This window comes from Heptranchias perlo, chromosome 23 (genome assembly GCF_035084215.1).
Source record: "Heptranchias perlo isolate sHepPer1 chromosome 23, sHepPer1.hap1, whole genome shotgun sequence".
Classification (NCBI taxonomy): Eukaryota; Metazoa; Chordata; class Chondrichthyes; order Hexanchiformes; family Hexanchidae; genus Heptranchias; species Heptranchias perlo.
The window spans coordinates 23,734,172-23,758,857 of record NC_090347.1 but is presented as its reverse complement, the minus strand read 5'-3'; the positions used below and the strand labels follow the sequence as shown (position 1 = coordinate 23,758,857).

The 24,686-nt window shown below is 47.2% G+C and overlaps 1 protein-coding gene across 1 annotated transcript in view; it reads left to right on the top strand.

The window, feature by feature from the left end:
* The window catches only part of LOC137341186 (alpha-1,6-mannosylglycoprotein 6-beta-N-acetylglucosaminyltransferase B-like), a 649,449-nt gene extending 625,135 nt beyond the window's left edge, over window positions 1-24,314 (top strand). The window contains exons 15-17 of the mRNA XM_068004202.1: window positions 10,921-10,995; window positions 21,616-21,893; window positions 23,243-24,314. Of these exons, the coding sequence (XP_067860303.1) occupies window positions 10,921-10,995; window positions 21,616-21,893; window positions 23,243-23,441 (552 nt within the window). The 3' untranslated portion in view covers window positions 23,442-24,314. The remainder of the gene's footprint in view (window positions 1-10,920; window positions 10,996-21,615; window positions 21,894-23,242) is intronic.
* Window positions 24,315-24,686: the final 372 nt, after the last annotated feature.

The following is a 24,686-nucleotide window of genomic DNA, read 5'->3' as shown; positions in this document are numbered from 1 at the left end:
ATATACCTGCAGGCCATGAATTCTGCAGTTCTGATATGATCTCTCTGAGTGAGAAGTAATGAAGAAACTTCAGTTGTCAGAGAATGAATACTATACCTTGAAAATGTTTCGCCCATTTTACTCAAATGCTGTAGCGTTTAGACAATATTATCCAGATAATATCATTTTTTTTCTCATTGTTTGGCAATGATATTAAGAAAAAATAATTGTGTTTGATTACGTAGCTTTACATGTGACATTTCTACATTGTACTTCCAATCAAAGAAAACAAGCTGCAAATTGGTGGAAAAGAAATTCCACCTGCATTAGATGTAGCACCTGATCGTGTTGGACACAAAGGGACCAATTTTAGCAGGCCTGCGGGTTCCCGGCGGGTGGTCCTCCGGGAGCGTGGGAAACGCGGACGGTTAATTGAGTGCGCCCCCCGCGCGATCGCGGGATAATTGATTGAATTAAGCCGTGGTTCCGGGTTCGCCACACCCCAGCTGTGCGCCGGCCGCCTGCGCATGCACATTGACGCCAGCGCGATGGTGGAGCTCCACTTAAAGGGGCAGTCCCACAGAGCCCCCCCTGCATCTAGCATCAGGAAGCAGACCATGGCGCAACCCAGGGGTAAGGCTGCGCCCCGCCTTTCCGACCGCGCGCTGCAGCTCCTCCTGGAAGGTGTGCGGAGGAGGAGGGACACGCTCTTCCCCAGGGACGGACGGAAGTGCCCTGGCTCCGTAACCAGGAGGGCATGGGCAGAGGTGGCGGCGGAGGTGAGCAGCAGCTCTAACACCAGCAGGACTTGGGAGCAGTGCCGCAAGCGATTCAATGACCTCACTAGGTCCGGCAAGGTGAGTACACTAACGCACCCCCCCCAAGAACCCGTCTCGACCATCACGCCAAACACCCCACAACCTCTTCTGCACAGCCACCACAGCGCTCCCACAGCAATCCTCACAGTCACTCACTCACCATCCTCACCGTGCCTGCACTGACCCACCCTCCCTGTCCCCACTGGAACACTACCACACGGCCCAACCCCATGCAATGGGACGGGCATGTGGCCCACGCATCCTCCCATCCATCCGCCCCACGCGCAACCCACCCACACCGATGCTCCAGGCGTCTCATTATGCAATCTGCACATACTCACGCATCTGTGTTTTGCCTTCACAGGAGAGGAGATGCAAGAACACGCGGGAAAGGGACCACACCGGAGGGGCCCGCCGCACGTGCTCGAGCTCACGGATGCCGAGGTGGAGGCGCTCGAACTGAGCGGAACACAACTTTGCCTGTCGGTGGGCGATGGCGAGTCTGGCGCTACAGCATCGGCCGGTAATGGACAGCTGACACTCAACACTCATGATCGCGAATGACCTTATCATCACCTGCCATCTGGCGCACCACGACCTCTGTGCACATGCCTCATAGTGTCCTCTGTTCTCTTGCAGGGCCGTCTGCGAGCGCTTCGTGTGAGGAGGGCGATTCCTCAGAGGACATGCCGGTCTCTGAGGGTGCATCGTCACATATGAGCCAACCATCCACCAGCGCAGAGACACGCACCTCGGTGGGTCCCCCTCGCCAACTAGTTGGGGTTGCACTTGGTGATTCACCGCGCACGTGTGAGCATGAGCAGACCCTGGTGGCAGGGGCAGCCGCGGAGGGTCGGCGTCGGTGGGAGCACTCATCTCCAGGCTCTGCTCAGCCGGACCCAGATGCTGAACCTAGGGGGCCACCAGTCAAAAGGAGAGCCGTCGAGGGGCACCAGCTAATTGCCGAGGTACTGGGAGAGGTGCCGCGCGCATTGTCCACAATCGTGCAGGCGATGGAGGAGTCCAACTCCTGCATGCGGGCATTGGTGGCGCAGGCACAGGAGGGTACCAGCGACATAGTGTCGCGGGTAGGTGCGGGAGCGTCTGCGGTGGAGGAGAGGCTGGCCTCCCTCGAGCGTCACGCACAGCTCCACATCGAGTCCGTGCAGGCCCTGACAACGGCTGTACGGATTCAGGGTGAGCAACATTCCGCCGCCATAAACAGGCTGACGGATACACTAGAGGTGGTGCTGCAAGGCCTCACACATGCAATCCAAACTGTCGTCCAGCAGGGTGGAAGGGGTGATGTGGGCCGAGGCCACGAGAGGGATGATGGTGACCGGGGACATGGAAGCGGGGACACTTCTCAAGGTGCCCCCACGTCCCACCCGTTGCCCCCCTCTCAACCAGTACCCGCAATGGTGCCTCCTCTCCAGGTGGCCGAGTCTGCCCCTGCACAGGTGCAGGAGGAGCAGTCTGTGGAGGTGCCCTCACGGGCACCGAAACCCAGGGGCCGTCCGCCCAAAGCATCTACCCGGTCAGGGCAACAACACGAGCAACCTGCCACTACCTCTGCTGGAGCCACAGGGGTAGCACCACGTAGGGGTACCCGGAAAAGAACTCCAAAGGTGTTATAAGCACAAAGGGAATACACCAGGGTGTCTGTTAATTTGTACACTTTTTGTTTATAGTATTGCACCTTGTAGATATTAAACACTATCGTTCTCACCACTCCTGCCACCTCTCGTCCATTCTTCCGCGGCCTGTGCAATAGGTGCGTTCCGTGCAGCCCATCATGACGGTGAACACCTGCTGCCGCCCATTGGGCACACTGCTGTGGGTGCAGGAGTACTGGCAACACTCTTCAGTGGAGGGGGCTGGTATGGCCCCTCGCATGTGCAGGTGAGGAGATGCGAACGCCTCGCACTGTCTGACTCTAGGAGAACCGTTGACATATGAGTGCCTCCCTGGCCCGGCGAGCATCCCGGTGAGTCGAGGTTCGGCGCATGGGTCGTACATCATCCTCTGGCGCGTCCTCCTCCTCCCCCTCCTCCTCCTCCACCTCCTCCTCCACCTCCACCTCCTCGTCCTCATCGTCGTCCTCAATGTGGGTGGCGGGTGTGGATGGGGCCTCCTCCAGCGGCACCCCTCTCTGTTGGGCCATGTTGTGCAGGGCACAGCAGACAACTATGATTCGTCCCACTCTGAATGGTGTGTATTGGAGCGCTCCCCCAGAACGATCAAGGCACCTGAAGCGCATCTTGAGCAGCCCTATGGTCTGCTCAATTGTAGACCTGGTAGCAGTGTGGCTGTCGTTGTACCGACGCTCCGGCTCGGTGATGGGGTTCCTCAGAGGTGTCATGAGCCACGTGTGTAGGGGATACCCCTTGTCGCCGAGGAGCCAGCCGTTGCCGGTGTTGGGTGCGTGGAAGAGGGGCGGGACGGTGGACACCCTGAGGACGAAGGCATCGTGGCAGCTGCCGGGATATCTGGCACACACGTGTAGGAATCTCTGGCGGTGGTCACAGATGAGCTGCGCGTTCATGGAGTGATACCCCTCCCTGTTGATGAACAGCCCTGGCTCATGCGGAGGTGCCCGTATTGCGATGTGGGTGCAGTCGATTACACCCTGCACCCGTGGGAAGCCAGCCATGGCATGGAATCCAACCGCCCTCTCCATCTGGCAGCACTCGTCCATGGCGAAGTTGATGCAGTGCGAGGCCCAGCGGAACAACCCATCGGTGACCTGCCTTATGCACTTGTGTGCAGACGACTGACAGACCCCGGTGATATCCCCGGTGGCACCCTGGAAGGATCCGGATGCGAAGAAGTTGAGGGCAGTGGTGACTTTGACGGCGACAGGTAAGAAGATGCTGCTTGGTCCATCCGGGAGCAGCTCGTCATTAAGGAGGCTGCAGATGTCGGCGACTACCTGGCGATTGACTCTGAGCCGACGTATGCACTGCTCCTCGGAGAGGTCCATGAAGCTGAGCCTCGCTCTGTACACCCTGTGCGGAGGGTAGTGCCTCCTGCGATGCATCTCTCTCTGCGGTTGCCCTCCCTCCTGCTGTGCAGGTGGGTGTGCCACAGCACCGTGTTGGGGGGCTCCACGTCGCTGAGGCGGACGGCGTGGACTGCGAGGCTGCTGGGGCTGGTCATGCTGTTCGTCCTCCGAGGATGTCAACGCACCACCTATCTGGCAGGTGTTGGTCTGAGGGGTTGTGCAGGGTAGGTAGGTGTTTCCTCGCACTGGGGCTGCGGCTTCACGTCGGTGTTTCCTCTGGCTTGGAGGGGGGTGGTGGAGGGCAGGGGTTGCCCTATGTTACGGAGTGTCCTCCTGCGTGGGTGAGGGCTCTTCCCCCCCCCCCCCCACCGTGGAGTGCACTTTGGCAGCTGCCACAGGCTGCTGGCTGCAACACGTCCGGTTGGAGTGAGACTGTTTCCCCCAGTGTGTGAAACAGTCTCGGTTGAAGGTAAAATCCCACACTTCCTATTAAGACAGCTGAATCAGGTCATTTAATGACCTCAACAAGCAAGGTAAATACACTCAAGTGGCATCCCGCTGGCTTTAATTGCCTGCGAGATTCCCACCAGCGGGGGCTGCGCACGCACCCCTGCACGTCAGCACGGAACCCGGAAGTGGGCGGGATCGAGGCGCGATCCGGTGACGCACCTGGATATCGCGATTTTCGACGCCCCCCCGCCGGGAACGCACCCGGAACCCGCTGATAAAATCGAGCCCATTGTGTCTGAACTCTGAACTGTTAAAATATTTTGCACAGTTTTCGCAGGAGGAACTCTTTGTCTTTTTTGACTTTCTTTGCTTTCTTCAGTAGGTCCATATATCTCTTCTATGGTCTCTATTACTCTGCTATGGATTGTACCAGATATGTACATGTGACAAACTTGATTTATTGGCATTGATGACTTTGTAAAGTAGTAGGAGAAAATGATATAAGCTGGTTACTGGGGAATGAAATTCGACTTTAGTGGTAGCGCAAAATGGGCGATGGCAAATTGGCGTCCCATTTTACACCCTGCTCGGTTTTCTTTACCATTCTCTTCAATGGAAAGGAAAGTCGGGCTGCCGATTTGCCAATGCCCATTTTGCGCTACTGCCAAGTCAAATTTCATCCCCGTTTCTCTCCATAGGTCAGATCTGGGGTGCATTAATCATGTTCCCCTGGGATTGCAAGCTGTGGAACGCAGAGATTACCCTGCATTTTAGAAGTGTCTGGTGGAAGTACGAATTACATTAATGACATGCGTGTATGCAATTTGTGCTGTTGTTCTGTAATTAGCATAACAAATCATGTGCACACTTGAACATTTTCTGCGGTTAGCACAAAGCCATTGAAAAACCAGTTTGAGGAGAAGTCACAAGGCAAGCACAGCATGAGTGCAACTGCATGGGCACAGTGCCAACTTTTAGAAAATGGGGTCTGATGCTCATAAATTATACGTTTTCTTCTGGGTAACTCTTGTATAACAAACTCACAGAATTAATGTGAACGGAGCCATAGTCCACTGGTAATCCAATGTTAATCAGCCCTTGAATGAAAACCCCTGTTTTCCCAGTTGCAGAATAATGTCTTTATGACATATGGCTAGGGGCTAGAAAAACTGTATTGTTGGGATATTCTTCTTCAGGTATTATTCATTAGGAAGATATTCACATGGCAAAGACTGAGGTCAGACACTGAAAGGATTCAGATGGAAAGAGGAAACTTCATATAAAATTTCTCTTTCTCTCTTCCCACTAAGTGCTGGTATGGGCCATCCCTCTCTCAACAGACGAAAAATAGTGGTTTTCCAACATAAATTAACTCTGAATTAACTGGCTGGAGAATAATCTGTGTTTGATATCTTGGAAAGCAGCACAATTCCAATGCCTCTGCCCTTTTTTAAAGTTGTGTTTAATTTTGACAGTACAAAACAGAAACATGCATCTGCCTCTTTCAATGGCTATATTATGCAGCATGTAGCACATCACTACCATCTGCTAACTTTCTCAACAGTAATCTGTAGCACATCACTACCATCTGCTAACTCACTCAACAGTATATTTTAGAGCACACTCTGTGTACAATGATGTTCCTGCATCTTTGAGAATTGTGTAATGATATCATAAGCCACATTTCGAGTGAATTGCCCATATCTCTGAGGCGACAATCTTCAAACTCGTCTTCATCCTGGAATAAGTGGAGGATCAATGATTAACCTTCAGAAATAAAGAGCATTTTCAAGAAACTGCATGCACAGGCATAATGATTTGGTGGTTGTCACGGACAATTTGGACTTTCATCTGTTGATGAGCACCATGGGATGTTGCACAGGTGCTTGAATAGCAGTTGCTGTCCTTTACCAGGGAAGTGCCAAATTTTTTGAAAAATCCTGTCAGTCACCCCTGCCACTGCATGCCAGTGCTGATCTTAATGTGTTCACCAGCATGTCGAAATAGGACATCTGTGATCTGGGTAGCGCACCAATGAATCACAAACTGACTGATCCTAGGCAAATTTCCTCCTGTCACCTGGAAGGAACCTGTGGCAAAAAAGTTAAGTGTCATTGTTGCTGTTAGCAATATCGGCAGCATGGGACCGTTGTTGCTGTTTCAGTGCGGATCTGATTCCAAGGAGATGACGCAATTCATCTATTGCTTCCTTGATGACACATGGCGGCAGATGTTCTTGTTGTTGTGCCTGTATATATTGGATTGCCTGAGCACTGCACATAGAGGAAAATCAGGAGAAGGGATCTCGTGCCAGTAACAGAGCCTACCCAATTTTCTGTCCATTTAAATTAATCGACATAAAATCAAGCAGGCCCTATTATCGCTGTGCAATCATCCCTCTGCTGATTTTTCTTTATGTGCTGTGCCTACACAATCGATTATATATCCAAGTGCAACAACAGGAAATCTGTCCCATAGTCTCCTCATGCATTGCTAATTTATGATGTTGAGACAGCTCTGTCATTTGAGATAAACAGGTTACCTGGGTCATAGTGAATCCTGGTAATCCTCCTTCTATGCTCTCACACACTCATGGCCCTGCTTTGCTATTCATGATCCTCATCCTTCTTGTCTTCTTCCTTTGGATCACAAAGTATGTATAAAACTGGAAATTTAGGTCACTGGGAGTTAAAAGTAGGGCTGTTATTTTGTACTCATGATGGGGTGATGGTGCTGTAGCCTAATCTGGAGAGCGCACTCACCTGCTCCTGGCCTACCCTGCTCTCCTGTCTATTCTGAACTCTCCAGTGTAGCTCTTATTCTCCAGTTCCCAGTCTCCCATTCCCCCCTCTCAGGCTCCTAATCTCTCTGTCTTTGCACTATGGATGTTATTTATATGGACTTCCAGGAGGCATTCGATAAAGTGCCTCATTAGAGACTGTTAGTTAAAGTTGAAACTCATGGAATTGAGGGCAAATTATTGATCTGGTTAGGAAATTGGCTGAGTGGCACGAGACAGACAGTAGGGATAATGGGCAGGTACTCAAATTGGCAGGATGTGACTACTGGTGTCCCACGGGGATCTGTGTTGGGGCCTCCACTATTCACTGTATTTATTAATGAATTGGATGACAGGATAGAGAGCCACAAATCCAAGTTTGCCGATGACACAAAAACATTGTAAGCAGTATAGATGGAAGCATAAAATTACAGAGAGATATTAATAGATCAAGTGAATGGGCAAAACTGTGACAAATGGATTTCAATGTAGGCAAGTGTGAGGTCATCCACGTTGGACCTAAAAAGGATAGATTAGAGTACTTTCTAAATGGTGACAAGCTCGCAACAGTGAAGGTCCAAAGAGACTTGGGGGTCCATGTACATTGATCATTAAAATGACATGGACAGGTACAGAAAATAATTAAAAAGGCTAATGGAATGCTGGCCTATATACCTAGAGGACTAGAATGCAAGGGGCAGAAGTTATGCTACAGCTATACAAAGCCTTGATTAAACCACACCTGGAGTACTGTGTTCAGTTCTGGGCACTGCACCTTGGAAAGGATATATTGGCCTTGGAGGGAGTGCAGTGTAGATTTACTAGAATGATACCTGGACTCCTAGGGTTAAATTAGAATGAGAGATCGTACAAACTAGGGTTATATTCCCTGGAATTTAGAAGATTATGGGATGATTTGATCGAAGTTTTCAAAATATTAAGGGGAACTGATAGGGTAGATAGAGAAACTATTTCTGCTGGTAGAGGAGTCTAGGACTAGGGGACATAGCCTAAAAATTAGAATCAGGACTTTCAGGAGTGAAGTTGGGAAACACTTCTACTTGCAAAGTGTGGTAGAAATTTGGAACTCTCTTCCGCAAAAGGCAGTTGATGCTAGCTCAATTGTTAATTTTAAAACTGAGATTGAGAGATTTTTGTTAACCAAAGGTATTAAGGGATATGGGGCTAAGGCGGGTATATGGAGTTAGGTCTCGGATCAACCATGATCTCGTTGAATGGCGGAACAGGTTCGAGGGGCTAAGTGGCCTACTCCTGTTCCTATGTTCCTAACATGAAACAGTCAGTTTGAATTAGAATGAAATTTCCGACTCTGTGGGCAGTTGCAGTGGTTGATGGGGGAGTCTTATGCATAAGGGAAGATTTTTTCAGGTTTCTTGGCTAGGAAGTAGGGGGTTCATATTATATGGGTTGCCTTCTATGCAAATATATATGCTAAGAGTTGCTGATGCACCCATACTGCTGTGTGGACTGATACAGTTGAATCTTTCTTTAGAATGTCTCTTGCTGAGCTCCATGCTGGACCTGTAGCCATTCTCTCCACCGCCTTAGTGTCACCTTTAGAATGAGTGTCATTGGTGTTATGAAGGCTTGAATATGAGCATGAGGAAATTTGGATTTTAGCCTTTAATTGGTCCATTACAAGCCAAAAACAAAATCAGTGTCATTTTTTTTATTCATTCATGGGATGTGGATGTCGCTGGCATGGCCAGCATTTATTGCCCATCCCTAATTGCCTTTGAGACGGTGGTGGTGAGCCACCTTCTTGAACTGCTGCAGTCCGTGTGGTGAAGGTTCTCCCACAGTGGTGTTAGGGAGGGAGTTCCAGGAATTTGACCCAACGACAATGAAGGAACGGCGATATATTTACAAGTCGGGATGGCATGTGACTTGGAGGGGAACGTGCAGATGGTGGTGTTCCCATGTGCCTGCTGCCCTTGTCCTTCTAGGCGGTGGAGGTCGCGGGTTTAGAAGGTGCTGTCAAAGAAGCCTTGGCGAGTTGCTGCAGTGCATCCTGTGGATGGTACACACTGGAGCCACGGTGCGCCAGTGGTGAAGGGAGTGAATGTTTAGGGTGGTGGATGGGGTGCCAGTCAAGCGGGCTGCTTTGTCCTGGATGATGTCAAGCTTCTTGAATGGTGTTGGAGCTGCTCTCATCCAGGCAAGTGGAGAATATTCCATCACACTCCTGATTTGTGCCTTGTAGATGGTGGAAAGGCTTTGGGGAGTCAGGAGATGAGTCACTCGCCGCAGAATACTCAGCCTCTGACCTGCTCTTGTAGCCACAGTATTTATGTGACTGGTCCAGTTAAGTTTCTGGTCAATGGTGACCCCCAGGATGTTGATGGTGGGGGATTCGGCGATGGTAATGCCATTGAATGTCAAGGGGAGGTGGTTAGACTCTCTCTTGTTGGAGATGGTCGTTGCCTGGCACTTGTGTGGCGCGAATGTTACTTGCCACTTATCAGCCCAAGCCTGGATGTTGTCCAGGTCTTGCTGCATGTGGGCACGGACTGCTTTATTATCTGAGGGGTTGCAAATGGAACTGAACACTGTGCAATCATCAGCGAACATTCCCATTTCTGACCTTATGATGGAGGGCAGTTCATTAATGAAACAGCTGAAGATGGTTGGGCCTAGGACACTGCCCTGAGGAACTCCTGCACCAATATCCTGGGGCTGAGATGATTGGCCTCCAACAACCACAACCATGTTCCTTTGTGCTAGGTATGACTCCAGCCACTGGAAGGTTTTCCCCCTGATTCCCATTGACTTCAATTTCACTGGGGCTCCTTGGTGCCACACTCGGCCAAATGCTGCCTTGATGTCAAGGGCAGTCATTCTTAATCACTTCTGGAATTCAGCTCATTTGTCCATGTTTGGACCTGCCTATTTATGTGTATTAATCCAATTTGGCCCCAGGAGAAATATTTGGAACATAGCTACAATGCGCTAATGCTCCATTGCACCAAATTATTACATATTAATGCATACTTTTGGCGTTAAATTTAACATACGCACCGAGGCATTTCATCCCCTGTGTGCCATTAAAAACAAATATATGGCAATCTTGGGACACTCAAATCTTAAATATAGATGAATGGTAATATATCCAAGTGAAGAAATCGAATTGTTTCCTTCCTTACTTGAAAAATATTCTGCAATAAAGAAAAGATGTGCGTTATATAGATTAAAACAATTTTTAATTAGATGTCTCCAGGAGACTGCAAGAAGTTCAAGCATTGCTGCACAGATTTTCAGCAGTGAGCTGCAATATCTCAGCCCCGGATCAGCATATCATCAGTGCTATGTAAAAGTCCAAGAGTGCCTTACTTTCTCTTAATTATAATAAAGACTGGTATTTAAAAGATTTGTAACATATCCTTGCATGGAAGCTCACCAATAAATATTACAGTAGTTGTAATAAAGTTGTATAATGACAGCTAAAAGTCAAAGAAGGCAAGACAAGCACATTTAATTAAAAAAGTCGAATTCGTTCTGGTTTGGCACTGCAGCCATTATGTATCTGTCTAATGGCATTAGGAAGAACTGATGTGACAGAGCTAGTAGCCTGAAGTACTGAAGTAAAAAGACTTCATTATATTTCACTCAAACATACAGGACCATAATTGAGAACTCCCTATTTCACGATATGCTTCAATTATTGAGAAGTGTCTAAAACAGACTTAGGGAAAAAATCTTAATTGCCATTTATTTATGCCTAAATTAGTTTGCATATTGCAATGGAATGTTTATATATGTGACACAAGCTGTAATTTAGGAAATTAATTACATGTTATAAAATGTAGCCAATATAAATATATTATTCATCTCATTGTTTTCAAACTGTAATATTATTTTATGCTCATTAGGTTGAACCTTATCTTCCATATGAATTTACTTGTGAAGGGATGCTGGAGCGTGTCCATGCTTACATCCAACATCAGGTCTGTCGATCATTTTTTTTCTTACAGGTCACTCATCTCGAGCTGTATTTTGACAGGTGTCAATTTTCTTACACCGCTGCCAGTGGCTTTGTTTTCAGCCTACAAGCAGCAGAATGTTTGATGGTTTGAAGGCATTATCCATAAAAGTAGAACACTTATAATCCACAACATGCTTCATATAATGGGTTGGACAAGAAATTAGAAAGAAAGGGTTATTTTTTCAAGGATCCAAAATATCTCCCTTTGTTAACATTCCAGATATACACAGAAATTGCTGATACACATGGTATGCCATAGAAGAGTAAACTAATCTCAATATCTCATCACTAAGTTGTGACATTCTTAATTTAAAAAAAATATATATACATAAAATGTATTTATATTGCTCCCACCATTATTTACATGTTTTCTCAGTACTCTTTAATCCTTTCCCCTTCCCGAAGAGCAAGCACACACCACTTCCCTTCAGAAAGGACAAGGATGCTATTTGTTCCAGGGCTCTGACAGTGTGGATCTTAATATGGCTGCTGAGGGTTCATCTATGGCTCTCGGTCAGCCCAGCTCTTTCCCTGTGGAGCCACTCCTGGACGCACATGGATGCTTCCTGTTAGTGACATCACTTGTTCTACAAAATTGCCAAATAAAATTTTCTAAGCATATTTTTTTCAATTAAATGGGGGAGTAGGTATTCCCCCTAGACTTCTCTCCCCCTTTAAGTTCTGCTTGTCTGTCACACAGCCCAAGGAAGTCAGGAAAATAAAGCTGTGTAACATTCTTCAAAGTTAAACAGGTCAGCACCAGGGAAGTGGCCTGATATTCCTGCCTGCTGGGAGTTTATCTTTTCCCTTTATCTAAATTTACAACAGAGAAGTAGGGCTCAATTTTCAAAGTAAAAAACGGCTGGGTTGGGGGCAGGGGACATTGAAAATTGCCACCATTTCAGACCCGCCTCCAACCTGCCCATTTCCAGTTTTTACTGGGGCGGGAAGAGGGGCGGGTCAGGTCTTAAAACCTTTCAAGAAGGCTTCAGGCCTCCATTTTTCTCCAATTCCCGATTTCAATCCCGGGCGGCCAGGACTCCTGGGCCTTCTGTTTTACGTCTCATGAAAGGAGGCGAGATGGCCCGAGACTAACAGGTCGTTGCCTAGAAAGGCACAGCTTGTGGGCCCGGAGAAGCAGGAGGGCTTCCCCCAGGCCCAACAAGCCTACCTCTACCAACCACCCCCCCACAACGATCGGGGACCCCCGATTGCGGAATCGCCGCGCACCCCCCCCCGATCACGGACCCCCCACTCCGACCCTTTCCCCTCCCACTCCGACCCTCTTCCCCCCTCATTCTGACCCTCTTCCCCCCCCTCTCCGACCCTCTTCCCACCCCCACTCTGACCCTCTTCCCCCCCACTCTGACCCTCTTCCCCCCCACTCCGACCCTCTTCCCCCCCACTCCGACCCTCTTCCCCCCCACTCCGACCCTCTTTCCCCCCACTCCGACCCTCTTCCCCCCTCATTCTGACCCTCTTCCCCCCCTCTCCGACCCTCTTCCCACCCCCACTCTGACCCTCTTCCCCCCCACTCTGACCCTCTTCCCCCCCACTCCGACCCTCTTCCCCCCCACTCCGACCCTCTTCCCCCCCACTCCGACCCTCTTCCCCCCCCACTCTGACCCTCTTTCCCCCCCCCATTCTGACCCGCTTTCCCCCCCCACTCCAACCTGCTTCCCCCCCCCCCCACTCCGACCCTCTTCCCCCCCCCCACTCCAACCCTCTTCCCCCCCCCCCACTCCGACCCTCTTCCCCCCCCCCCCCACTCCGACCCTCTTTTTCCCCCCACTCCGACCCTCCCCCACCCCACTCCGACCCTCCTCCCACCCTGACGTTTCCCCTCAATGATTGCGGACACCCGCGCACCCCCCCCCCCCCCCCCGTGTCTGACCGCCGATCCCATCCCCCATGACTCACGAACCCTGTGCCAACCTATGCCCGTCCCCATCCATACAAACAAAGACTTACCTGGCTGGTCTCTCGTCTGACTGAGACTAGCCTGTCACCAGTCAATCACGCCGATCAGTCAGACGGGAAAACGACAAAAAAATATATCCTTACATCAAAATCGTAAGGACATCCGGGAAACCCGTACTAATGGGTTTGACCCCCGCCCCTCCCGGCTCTATTTTAAAATTTAGCCAGTAGTATTTGCACAAAATGTTGTATGAATGGATTTTTATGTTCAAATAATTTCTCCAGACAAGATTATACTGCTCTACTTAATGTAGAGTAAATTGTTTGCTGTGATATCTATGACCTGTGTCTTTATTTGGATTCAGCACAGATGCTTTGTTTAATGCAAAAAAAAATGGCAGAAGCATCAGAAAGTGTTGGAATGCCTAGAGCTAGAAATCTGGCAGGCTGCACATCCACAGAGAGCAGGTTTTTCCTTGGAATACAGCACCACCTTGCTTTGCATTTGGCAAATAGCATCAATGTAAAAATGACTTCTGTCTAGTTTAAGTACCTTTCTGAAGTCATTACTGGATTCAACCATTCCAAGTTGGAACCTATTACTGGAAGCACTACTCAGTTAACACTTAGAAAATCAAAAAAGCAATTAGTGTTTCTGTGTTTTACTATCTTCTTTTTGGATGAGACGTTAAACTGAGACCCTGTCTGAGCTCTCAGGTGGACGTCAGAACCCACGGCACTATTTGGAGAAGAGCAGGGGAATTGTCACCGGTGTCCTGGCCAATAATTATCCCTCAATCAACATCACTAAAACAGATTATCTGGTCATTATCTCATTGCTGTTTGTGGGACCTCACTGTCCACAGATTGGCTGCCTCGTTTCCTGCATTACATTGACTACACTTCAAAAGTACTTCATTGGCTGTTTAACGCTTTGGGACATCCAATGGCCGTGAAAGGTGCTTACAAAATGCAAGTTCTTTCTATCTTTCTCAATCAGCCTATGGTGGCTTGTAGTGGGTGTGTGAGTAAGAAAGGTTAGAGTTTAGAGGATAAATTTTTTCTAATTGGTTTTCGGACTCAACCAGGTACATTTTCACTTTTGAGCAACTGACTGGCAGAGTGGCCTGGTCGTCCGACCACCCATTCCAGGAGCGAAGAGACCAGAGCCATTTTGAGGTCCGGGACTCATTTAAATAGAAACCAGAGAGCTGCAGGCACCAAATAGGCATCCCAATGCAGCTTGCGGTTTGGGGTTACAGTGCTGAACTAGTCGGCAGGTGGTTCCAGGGTTGGGGGGGGGGGTGGTCATGAAGCGGAAGGGGTGAGCCTGGGGACTACCGCTCCTTCCAGCTGCCACAAAAATATAACTTGCAAGAGATTTTAGCACCGATTTTGGAGCGGCCACCAGCGATCCCTTTAAGGACCACTGCTTAGGCCACTGAAGGTAGGGACACATGGGTAAAGCATGCATGGCACACGCTCTGCCCATGTGTCCCTTAAAATTGCAATCGGGGTCCTAATTACGTCATAGGACCAGGTCCGATTTGAATAGTAAAGAGACCTACCACCTGATACAGATGGGCACTCCTGCCACCCATGGGAAAGCCCCTTTAAAAATGGCAGCAACCAGAGCATCGTCATTAACGAGGCGGTAAGTCTACCAACCCCAATTTGAGGAAAGTGATGGCATGGGGTGCTGCAGGGAAAAAAAACTTGGCAGAGCAAACTCAGAGGTTGGAATGGTAGAAAAGTGCAAACAGGCAGACAGCTGATGGGGTCTTATGGCCAGTGTAATTATGATGAAATAGTAATGCCATATGTACAATGCAAACAATACATAAGAAAACATTAATTTTAGGGGGGCCTAGTGCTTCCACCTTCCTCCAAGAAATGACACAGTTTTAGCACATTTGAAAGGCATAAAGTGTCTGCAGTGCTGAGGTGAGAAATTAATGTTACCTGAGGAAAGACGATGCCAAAATTGTGGCAGGATGTGCCAATGGCATTAGGATAAGTAGCATGATGGTGTATGTGAAAGTGGCCACATGCTCCAAGGTGGAAGAAAGCAGCATAGGAAGGGAAGGGAACTGGCTGCAAGATAACGGGGAAGAAATCTAACTCATGCTCGTCCATTTTGCTCCTGAAAAACGGGTAGCCAGGTGTTGAAAATCAGAGGGGGGGCACCTCGGCCACCCCATTGACTCCCAAGGCCCACGATATGCCGTATTCAGACGAGCAGGTAAATGGGCGAGCAGCCGGCCCACCTGAAAGAGGTGTAAGACTTCTTTACCATAGAAATCGAGGTCCTACATAAGTTCTAGGACCCCAATGCAAAATTCAGGTTCAATTGGGCGAAGCTTGCACTGTGCAAGCTTTGCCGTGTTGTAACAGGCTTTGAGCGGCCTAACCAGCGGTCCTTAACGGGACCACTAGAAATCACTCAAAAAATGGTCACATTACATTTTCCAAGTTACATTTTTGTTGGGCCCAAATGAACAGGAATACTCCTCCTGGCTCCACAAAAATACAATGGACCTCTACCAGCCCGGGCTCACTCCCCACCCCTTTCCCCCACTCGCACTTAACCTGCAGGCCACCTCGGTTTCAGAGAGGGCTGGAATTCATCAGCCCCAACCGGCGAGCCGCATCTGGGGCACCCGTTCGGTGCTTACATCTCGCCGCTTCCATTCAAATGAGGCCTGATGCTGAATTTGGCTCAGGCCTCAGGCCGGCAAACGGCGGTGCGTGGAGCAATCGTTCACTTGCCACTCATTTTAGTTGCAAGTCAAATTTCTCCCTCCAGTGTTTCAGGAGATAATGGATGACAACTTGGTCCCATTGGGATGATCAGCTGCTTCTTTCTAACACCACCATAGCTGTTTTTCACAGATTTGTTTTTTCCTCTTTTTTTTCAAATAATGGATTTCAGGCTGATCTACAATAAATTTTACAGGTGCTGAAACATATATCACATTGGACAGGTCCTGAGTTTTATATTGATTGTATATGTTGAATTTCAGTGGAAATTCAATAAATTTAATTTTAAAAGCATTGCGGGGAAATATAAAGTTACGGGCAAAGTAATTTGTGAAAAGTTACATACTCCCTGATATCAATAAGAGTGGTAAACCTGATTAAGCATCAGTTGTTGTGGCTATGATTTATAGAGCAACCCACAAAGGAATTTAGAAGAATGCTCATGACAAGCCATGTGATTTTTTTTAAATGTTTATGTTGGAATAAACTTTTTAAATGTCCTCTATCTGACAGGTGATGTCACTAAGTCGTTGTCACCTCATTACATGTTACAGACAAAGATTTGCAGGTCACTGCGGATATTGTTTGATTCTAGGTCTGTATTTTCCTGGTATGTAATAAATGATTATATCTTTAAGCCACGATTCATGCCGACAGCTTCTTATGAAAGAGTCCAAAAAATAAATATAACATTTCGATTGTGTGGGGATAAAAAGCTATTTCCCCAAATTAAGCAAAGAATAAAATTAATTTGAGGAAATAGCTTTTTATCCCCACACAATCGAAATGTTATATTTATTTTTTGGGCTCTTTCATAAGAAGCTGTCGGCATGAATTGTGGCTTAAAAATATAATCATTTATTACATACCAGGAAAATACAGACCTAGAATCAAACAATACCTGCAGTCCATACATAATTGAGTGTCAAGGAAGTTCAAGGTATTTAAAATTGCTTTAAAGAAAAAGAAAACCTTCTCACTCCAATAGTGCACTCTTAATAGTTTATAGAGTGACTGCACTTGTAGATGCCCCCCACCATAACATTGCCTACTTCATTGGACCACCAAAGCTCATTTGGGTTGATTTCTGCTCCAGACCATCAGCTGGTCCAATTCAGATTACTTCAGCAATTTGGTTTTTATCCCTACTCTGTGCTCTGTGACAGAATCAAATAACCAAATCAAGTGAAGATTTTATGATCATATATGATTCACGATGTGGAGATGCCGGTGATGGACTGGGGTTGACAATTGTAAACAATTTTACTACACCAAGTTATAGTCCAACAATTTTATTTGAAATTCACAAGCTTTCGGAGGCTTCCTCCTTCCTCAGGTGAATGTGGAAATGAAATCCTCGAACCCTTCGCATTTTAAATCACAGAACAATACCTGGTGATTAAAGATAGTCTTTCCAACTGCCCGTTGCCAAGGCAGTCACAGTGTGCAGACAGACAGGTGTTACCTACAGGGCCACCGAATATACGAACAACCAAAAAAAAACAGAGAGAGGCAGAAACATAGAAACATCCGGAAGGAAGAGAAAGACAGCAAATGACCCGTTATATTAAAAACAGATAACTTTTGTTCGCTGGTGGGGTTACGTGTAGCGTGACATGAACCCAAGATCCCGGTTGAGGCCGTCCTCATTGGTGCGGAACTTGGCTATCAATTTCTGCTCGACGATTTTGCGTTGTCGTGTGTCTCGAAGGCCGCCTTGGAGTATGCTTACCCGAAGGTCGGTGGCTGAATGTCCTTGACTGCTGAAGTGTTCCCCGACTGGGAGGGAACCCTCCTGTCTGGCGATTGTTGCATGGTGTCCGTTCATCCGTTGTCGCAGCGTCTGCATGGTCTCGCCAACGTACCATGCTCTGGGGCATCCTTTCCTGCAATGTATGAGGTAGACAACGTTGGCCGAGTCACAGGAGTATGAACTATGCACCTGGTGGGTGGTGTCCTCTCGTGTGATGGTGGTATCTGTGTCGATGATCTGGCATGTCTTGCAGAGGTTACCGTGGCAGGGTTGTGTGGTGTCATGGATGCTGTTCTCCTGAAAGCTGGGTAATTTGCTGCGAACGATGGTCTGTTTGAGGTTGGGTGGCTGTTTAAAGGCGAGTAGTGGAGGTGTGGGGATGGCCATAGCGAGGTGTTCGTCGTCATTGATGACATGTTGAAGGCTGCGGAGAACATAGCGTAGTTTCTCCGCTCCGGGGAAGTACTGGACGACGAAGGGTACTCTGTTGGTTGCGTACCGTGTTAGTCTTCTGAGGAGGTCTATGCGATTTTTCGCTGTAGCCCGTCGGAACTGTCGATTGATGAGTCGAGCGTCATATCCCGTTCTTACTAGGGCGTCTTTCAGCGTCTGTAGGTGTCCATCGCGTTCCTCCTCGTCTGAGCAGACCCTGTGTATTCGCAGGGCCTGTCCATAGGGGATGGCCTCTTTGACGTGATTAGGGTGGAAGCTGGAAAAGTGGAGCATCGTGAGGTTGCCCGTGGGCTTGCGGTAGAGTGAGGTGCTGAGGTGCCCGTCTTTGATGGAGATTCGTGTGTCCAAGAAAGAAACTGATTCTGAGGAGTAGTCCATGGTGAGCTTGATGGTGGGATGGAACTTGTTAATGTTATCGTGATTCTTCGCCGTGGGTTCATAGAAAGAAAATGTCGTCGATGTATCTGGTGTATAGCGTTGGTTGGAGGTCCTGTGCAGTGAAGAAGTCGTGCTCGAACTTGTGCATGAAAATGTTGGCGTATTGGGGTGCAAATTTGGTCCCCATGGCTGTTCAGTGTGTTTGGGTAAAGAACTGGTTATCGAAGGTGAAGACATTGTGATCCAGGATGAAGCGGATGAGTTGTAGGATGGCGTCTGGAGATTGGCTGTTGTTGGTGTTGAGTATTGATGCTGTCGCAGCGATGCCGTCATTGTGGGGGATACTGGTGTAGAGTGCCGAGACGTCCATCGTGGTGAGAATTGTTCCTGGTTCAACTGGTCCGTGGGTACTGAGTTTTTGTAGGAAGTCTGTAGTGTCGCAACAGAAGCTGGGGGTTCCCTGTACGATGGGTTTCAGGATGCCCTCGACGTATCCAGAGAGGTTCTCACACAGGGTTCCGTTGCCTGATACGATAGGATGTCCAGGTGTGTTGACTTTGTGTATCTTTGGGAGGCAGTAGAAGTCTCCCACGCAGGGAGTACGTAGGATGAGAGCGCATAGGATGCTTTGAAGGTCTGGATCGAAGGTCTTGATCAGTTTGTTGAGCTGGTGGGTGTGTTCTTTGGTCGGATCTGCGGGTAACCGTCTGTAGTGTTCCTGGTTGTCCAGTTGTCGGTATGCTTCTTTGCAATAGTCCGTTCTGTTCTGTATGACGATGGCTCCTCCTTTGTCCGCTGGTTTGATGACGATGTTGCAGTTGGTCTTGAGAGCGTTGATGGCGTTGCGTTGTGCTCGGGTAACATTCCGGACTGTCTTCTGAGTGCGGCTGATGAATCTGGCATTGACGCATTTCCTGACCGCTTGAGCATACATGTCAAGCTGAGGGCAGCGACCCTCCGGAGGAGTCCAGTATGACTCTTTCCTCTTCGGTAGCTGTACCGCGGATCCCTCTGTCTGCTGTTCCGGATCGTTGATTGTCTCATTGGGTTCGCTGCTGAAATCTTGGGGTTTGTGGAAGTATTCCCGGAGCCTCATTCTCCTGATGAATTCCTCTGTGTCCGCCGCGAGACTAATGGGGTCCATTTTGGTGGTGGGGCAGAAATTGAGCCCTCGGCTGAGAACTTCGATTTCGTCTGGTTGAAGGGTGTGGTCGGACAAATTGACGATAGACTTCCCTGTGGTTGCAACCGTGGTACCAGGGGAAGCTTGGTCGATGCTGGTGGTGATGCCGAGTTTCTCAAGCTTCCTGCTCTTGGTTTTCATGTAGGCAGCGTAGTTCCGTTGCCTAGTCTGTTTGGCGGTGTCTCGTAACTGGTCTGCTGTGTCCTGAGTACAGGTTGAGAGTATGGACTCTATCTTAGTTTCGATGGTTGCGGCGTCTGCTGTAGAGTTGGTGTACGAGATGGTTGCGGAGTGTGCGAGAGGTACGACGGCAGAGTCTCTCAGCGTAATCCGAGTTGTATGTGGACTTGAGTGGGTTCGTGATCTGTAGTCCTTTCGGGATCTTGTCTGCTTTCTTGCAGCTCTGTAAAAACTTGATGTCTGTGTCTATATGAGCAATCTTCTTGGATATCCTTTCCACTGTGAGCCGGCAGTTTGTGCTGTCGATGGTAGCCATGATGTGGAGATGCCGGTGATGGACTGGGGTTGACAATTGTAAACAATTTTACTACACCAAGTTATAGTCCAACAATTTTATTTGAAATTCACAAGCTTTCGGAGGCTTCCTCCTTCCTCAGGTGAATGTGGAAATGAAATCCTCGAACCCTTCGCATTTATAAATCACAGAACAATACCTGGTGATTACAGATAGTCTTTCCAACTGCCCGTTGCCAAGGCAATCACAGTGTGCAGACAGACAAGTGTTACCTGCAGGGCCACCGAATATACAAACAACCAAAAAAAAACAGAGAGAGAGAGGCAGAAACATCCGGAAGGAAGAGAAAGACAGCAAATGACCCGTTATATTAAAAACAGATAACTTTTGTTCGCTGGTGGGGTTACGTGTAGCGTGACATGAACCCAAGATCCCGGTTGAGGCCGTCCTCATTGGTGCGGAACTTGGCTATCAATTTCTGCTCGACGATTTTGCGTTGTCGTGTGTCTCGAAGGCCGCCTTGGTGTACGCTTACCCGAAGGTCGGTGGCTGAATGTCCTTGACTGCTGAAGTGTTCCCCGACTGGGAGGGAACCCTCCTGTCTGGCGATTGTTGCGCGGTGTCCGTTCATCCGTTGTCGCAGCGTCTGCATGGTCTCGCCAACGTACCATGCTCTGGGGCATCCTTTCCTGCAACGTATGAGGTAGACAACGTTGGCCGAGTCACAGGAGTATGAACTATGCACCTGGTGGGTGGTGTCCTCTCGTGTGATGGTGGTATCTGTGTCGATGATCTGGCATGTCTTGCAGAGGTTACCGTGGCAGGGTTGTGTGGTGTCATGGATGCTGTTCTCCTGAAAGCTGGGTAATTTGCTGCGAACGATGGTCTGTTTGAGGTTGGGTGGCTGTTTAAAGGCGAGTAGTGGAGGTGTGGGGATGGCCATAGCGAGGTGTTCGTCGTCATTGATGACATGTTGAAGGCTGCGGAGAACATAGCGTAGTTTCTCCGCTCCGGGGAAGTACTGGACGACGAAGGGTACTCTGTTGGTTGCGTACCGTGTTAGTCTTCTGAGGAGGTCTATGCGATTTTTCGCTGTAGCCCGTCGGAACTGTCGATTGATGAGTCGAGCGTCATATCCCGTTCTTACTAGGGCATCTTTCAGCGTCTGTAGGTGTCCATCGCGTTCCTCCTCGTCTGAGCAGACCCTGTGTATTCGCAGGGCCTGTCCATAGGGGATGGCCTCTTTGACGTGGTTAGGGTGGAAGCTGGAAAAGTGGAGCATCGTGAGGTTGTCCGTGGGCTTGCGGTAGAGTGAGGTGCTGAGGTGCCCGTCTTTGATGGAGATTCATGTGTCCAAGAAAGAAACTGATTCTGAGGAGTAGTCCATGATGAGCTTGATGGTGGGATGGAACTTGTTGATGTTATCGTGTAGTCTCTTTAGTGATTCTTCGCCATGGGTCCACATATATGATTCACAGCTTTCTTACATTTCCCTGACAACATACATTTATTCCAAGATGGGCTCCCTCCTCACCAGTGTGAAGTTTTAAAACAGAATTGGCCAATTAGATTTTAATGCCCAGTTTAGTTAGTTAATGAAAGGTACCTAACCACAAAAACATTTATACCAATGACATGTTTTTCTTCTTTCTTGTAACAGGATCTCTGTGACACAGTATTTCTGTCATGGCCTCAGAATAATTCACGGCCTTTCTCATCCTCACCTAATACTACAAGCCTATTCATCCTTCCTCAAAATGTCACTGGGCTTTTCTGGTCTCCAAATGCAACCAAGCTGCTCACTTGGCCTCCCGTAAGCTCAATGCAATTACAAGTATCAACAACAGCACAATCTTGTACAGACGCCTGTCAAGAGCATGGACTCGTCTGTGAACCGACATTCTTCCAGTTTGTCAACAACAAGGCTGTCTTTGAGCAGTAAGATTCTCTTACATTTTCCATTCATAAAGTTTGAGATTTTGACTAATTCTAGTATTAGTATGAGGAATGTGCTCCACTAAAAATTTCAGCACAAACCTTTTGATAACTGTACTAGGATTACTATTAAGAGAAAATAAAAGTAAATCAAAAATACAAAGAGATAGTAACTTTTTGTACATTTGTCTAATTAGGCTTTGTCTATTATGATAATAAGCCAGGTTTGATTCCCAGTTTTGGCTGAGTTAGTTCATCTCAGCCATTTATGATGCTACATTTGCTCTCATGCCCCAGGGCTAGGGAGGAGAAATGTAAATCAGGTTCCCGCTCCAGCTCACTTTTCAATTATTCTTGCTGAAAAGTATGAAACGCTTTGTGGGCAAATAAGCCTGTCTGCACTCAATGTCTAGCTAACATAGGCAGAATGTCCGTTTGGGTCAAGTACTGAAGGGCTGCTGTTGCCCATAGGACTATAGCCCAGCAAGAGTCCACACCTTCAACAGAGGAGGGGAGAAAATTGTTGCGGTGGGGGGGGGTTGATTTTTGCAATCAACAAATATACAGACATTAATGGTGCAAATATTTTGGATAGAAATGGAAACGAATTTGAAAACTGTGGAGGGTATTCAGTGCTTGAAGTGTTAAAAGTCTGATTCAGGCTCTTAAGAAAAACCCAGCCTCTCTCAGATTAAGGCAAGTTATTTTCTGACAGTCCTGAAGTATGGAAGAAATGAATTTCTGTGGCTGGAGAACTAAGTATATGAGAACAGACAGCAAATTGGACACAATGCCTGGGACAAGTTACTAAAGAGATATGAGAGGTGATGGAAGGGACTAGTGACTGAATACTAGACTGAGCTGGACTGACAGATGCTTGGCACACTGACTAACAATGGGAATATGGCCAGCATGAAGACCTAAGGTGAAGTCTTAGAAGAGAGTCTGACAGTCAGTGCAATCTAGGCTGTACCATCATTCAATATATAGGTGTAAAATATTAATTATGTAGCATTTAGCAGAATTCTCTATGTTAATGACTATTTTCATCATGTGTAACTAGTTAGTTCCAACGCAAGCTAATATTTCATGATAGAAATAATTTTATACTTTTGTTATGGCCTGCATTATCCTAAATATAGGTTGCTAAAATTACTTTTTATTAGCAATGTGTACATCCTTCAGGTGTCCCTCATTGGTCATCGGATGAGAAATGGAACATTTTTCCATTTCATGCACTAACACTGATCTTAGTTAAAATAACCTTATTTCAACATGAAATAATTATTAAAAATTAATTATCAAAAAAAAACTTGAACTTTAAGTTTTTTTTGTTGCTTTGAATTCAATAGATTCAAGTTTGTCTGTGACAGTGTCGAGTCTGAAGCTAACCATCTCTATCCTGCCTTCGAGGAAATAGCTCAGGACTGTTACCTTCAGAAGGAGGTCCTGCTCTTCAGTTGTGCGGGCCACCACCCGAAATACAGGCGGCTCTGTCCCTGCAGAGACTTTCGCAAGGAACAAGTGGCACTCTGTAAAGGGTGTTTGTGAGGTTTCAAGCTGCTTAAATATGAAGACTGGGCAAAAAGAAATTCAACTATCCTAATGATGTAGAGGCCCATCAGTGCTTCCACACAATATAAAACCACACAACGGACAAATTTCTCCATCTTCAAGAGAAATATTGAAGAAACTAAGGAAATTCTCCAAGAATAGTACTACACAGATTGCATTGTAAGAAAAGGCAACGTGAATTTAAACAGGCTGTAAACAATTTTAAGTTTCATTATTTAAGTGTTTGGTTTCGTTGCATGCAAATGAGAAGTCCACGTGAACTTGTTTTTAATTTAAATACCTTCATGTTTAAATAATGTTTCAGACCACTCCTGTGGACGTCAATGATTCAGAATAGATCTTTGAATCAAGAATCGACAATTCTTCAATGGATCCTTTTCTTTAAGGATTGAGATTGTAGTTTAGGGGATCCTTTTTATTCTGATTTTTGTTATATTTGTTACATGTACAGTGTTACAGAACGTAATGAGACCAAGGGGTAACATTTTTATTTTTTTAGATCCAGTGCAAAAATGCAACTGTATTCCGTTAATTTAAATTTACTTCCTGCTCTGTACATATTCTTAGTTAGGGCAAGTGATTTGACACAGCAAACAAATCTTACAAATTCCTATATTTATGATGTTTAAAACGATTTGTTGCCCAACTACTGCAATTTTGCATAAAAAGTCCCGGAAGCAGTGAAAATGCCAGTTTCTGAGCAAATCTGAGTGATAAATTATTTGTCACAATTAATCACTTGTTCTAGAAATAGTTATGTGAAGAAATGTTTGATGGAGATTATCAAAATTGATAGTTTAAATGAGCTAACCTCAACTCTTCTGTCTGTATCATGTTTTCACTGAGAATTCCACTGCAAATATTCATAAATATGAAATAAATATGATACGAGCCCATAGATGCGCAAATATTGATTGTTTATATATTTCAAATGTTACATGACCACTCTTGCTGAGTGTACGTCACTTTTATATGTGTGGGCCATGAAAGGAAAATCCTTGTACCAGATTGTGAAGTCGTTTCTGGTACTGAGGGGAAAATCTCTGCCGTTAGTTAGACTTGCCCTTGCACATTTAGGTCTTTACATTTTTTGAGTAACAAGTTGCAGAAAGTTCGAGCTGATAACGTCACAGGGCATCTGGGACCTGAGTGAACAAGGCAAGCAACCGTTCAGATTGAAGAATTGTGAAATTCACAGCACAAGGACTGAGATATGTAAAT